Below are 2,440 nucleotides of genomic sequence, written 5' to 3' on the forward strand. Positions count from 1 at the left end.
TACAACACCAACTGAAAGAATGATAACAACACCAACTGAAGGAATGATAACAACACCAACTGAAGGAATGATAACAACACCAACTGAAGGAATGATAACAACACCAACTGAAGGAATGATAACAAAAACTGAAGGAATGATAACAACAACAACTGAAGGAATGATAACAACACCAACTGAAGGAATGATAACAAAGCCAACGAACAGAAAACTAAAAATTCGTACGAAAAGAAAATGACACCAACAAAAATAATAAGAGCGTCAACAAATGGTAATACATATGATATATAACACCCAGGAAAATAATGACAACAACACCGACTTATGGATCGATAACCATTACCAAGTGGAATGGCAACGACAACAACAACGAGATGAATGATAACAACGAGATGCGTGACAACAACGAGATGAGTGATAACAACGAGATAAGTGAGTGACAATGAGATGAGTGACAACGACGAGATGAATGATAACAACGAGACAAATGAAAACAATGAGATGAATGATAACAACGAGACGAATGATAACAACGAGACGAATGATAACAACGAGACGAATGAAAGCAACGAGTTGAATGATAACGACGAGATGAACGATAACAACGAGAAGAACGATAACAACGAGAAGAATGATAACAACGAGAAGAGTGATAACAACGAGAAGAATGATAACAACGAGAAGAGTGATAACAACGAGAAGAATGATAACAACGAGAAGAATGATAACAACGAGAAGAATGATAGCAACGAGAAGAATGATAACAACGAGAAGAATGATAACAACGCGATGAATGAAAACAACGAGATGAATGATAACAACGAGATGAATGATAACAACGAGGTGAATGATAACAACGAGAAGAATGATAACAGCGTGATGAACGATAACAACGAGATGAATGATAACAGCGTGATGAATGATAACGATATGAATGATAACAACGATATGAATGATAACAACGAGATAAATGATAACAACGAGATGAATGATAACAACGAGAAAAATGAAAGCAATGAGATGAATGATAACAACGAAATGAATGACATTAACGAAATGAATGATAACAACGAAATGAATGATAACAACGAAATGAATGATAACAACGAGACGAATGATAACAACGAGACGAATGATAACAATGATATGAATGAAAATAAAGAGATGAATGATAAAGAGAAGAATGATAACAATGAGCTGAATGATAACAATGAGACGAATGATAACAATGAGATGAATGATAACAATGAGATGAATGATAACAATGAGATGAATGATAACAATGAGATGAATGATAACATTGAGATGAATGATAACATTGAGATGAATGATAACAATGAGATGAATAATAACAACGTGATGAGTGATAACAACGTGATGAATGATAACAACGAGGTGAATGATAATGAGACGAATGATAACACGATGAATGATTACAACGAGATGTCTGATAACAACGAGATGAATGATAACAACGAGATGAATGATAACAACGAGACGAATGATAACAAAGAGACGAATGATAACAACGAGACGAATGATAGCAACGAGACGAATGATAACAACGAGACGAATGATAACAACGAGATGAATGATAACAACGAGAAGAATGATAACAACGAGAAGAATGATAACAAGGAGAGGAATGATAACAACGAGAAGAATGATAACAACGAGACGAATGATAACGAGATGAATGATAACAACGAGAAGAATGATAACAACGAGAAGAATGATAACAACGAGATGAATGATAACAACGAGAAGAATTATAACAACGGGAAGAATGATAACAACGAGATGAATGATAACAACGCGATAAATGATAACAACGCGATGAATGATAACAACGAGATGAATGATAACAACGAGACGAATTATAACAACGAGACGAATTATAACAACGAGAAGAATGATAACAACGAGAAGAATGATAACAACGAGATGAATGATAACAACGAGATGAATGATAACAACGTGATGAATGATATCAACGAGATGAATGATAACAACGAGATGAATGATATCAACGAGATGAATGATAACAACGATATGAATGATAACAACTATATGAATGATATCAACGAGAAGAATGATAACAACGAGAAGAATGATAACAACGAGATGAATGATAACAACGGGATGAATGATAACAACGGGACGAATGATAATAACGAGATGAATGATAACAACGGGATGGATGATAACAACGAGAAGAATGATAACGAGAAGAATGATAACAACGAGTAGAATGATAACAACGAGATGAAGGATAACAACGAGATGAATGATAACAACGTGAACAGGAAGAGCAACAGAGACAACAGCGCGCGGTGGCTTACTGAGCGGCGTGAAGGCTGTCTCTTATACACATCTAGATGTGTATAAGAGACAGAATGATAACAACGAGATGAATGATAACAACGAGATGAATGATAAC

At 34.9% G+C, this 2,440-nt stretch overlaps 1 protein-coding gene across 1 annotated transcript; it reads left to right on the top strand.

Moving 5' to 3' along the window:
* LOC125178554 (GATA zinc finger domain-containing protein 14-like) lies at nucleotides 1-2,250 on the top strand. The gene is made up of 2 exons (XM_047882593.1): nucleotides 1-1,305; nucleotides 1,456-2,250. The coding sequence occupies exons 1-2, from the start codon at nucleotides 448-450 to the stop codon at nucleotides 2,248-2,250; spliced, it is 1,653 nt and encodes a 550-aa protein (XP_047738549.1). The 5' UTR covers nucleotides 1-447.
* Nucleotides 2,251-2,440: the final 190 nt, after the last annotated feature.

The sequence above is a fragment of the Hyalella azteca genome, unplaced genomic scaffold, assembly GCF_000764305.2.
Source record: "Hyalella azteca isolate HAZT.00-mixed unplaced genomic scaffold, Hazt_2.0.2 contig10828, whole genome shotgun sequence".
In the NCBI taxonomy this organism is placed as follows: domain Eukaryota; kingdom Metazoa; phylum Arthropoda; class Malacostraca; order Amphipoda; family Hyalellidae; genus Hyalella; species Hyalella azteca.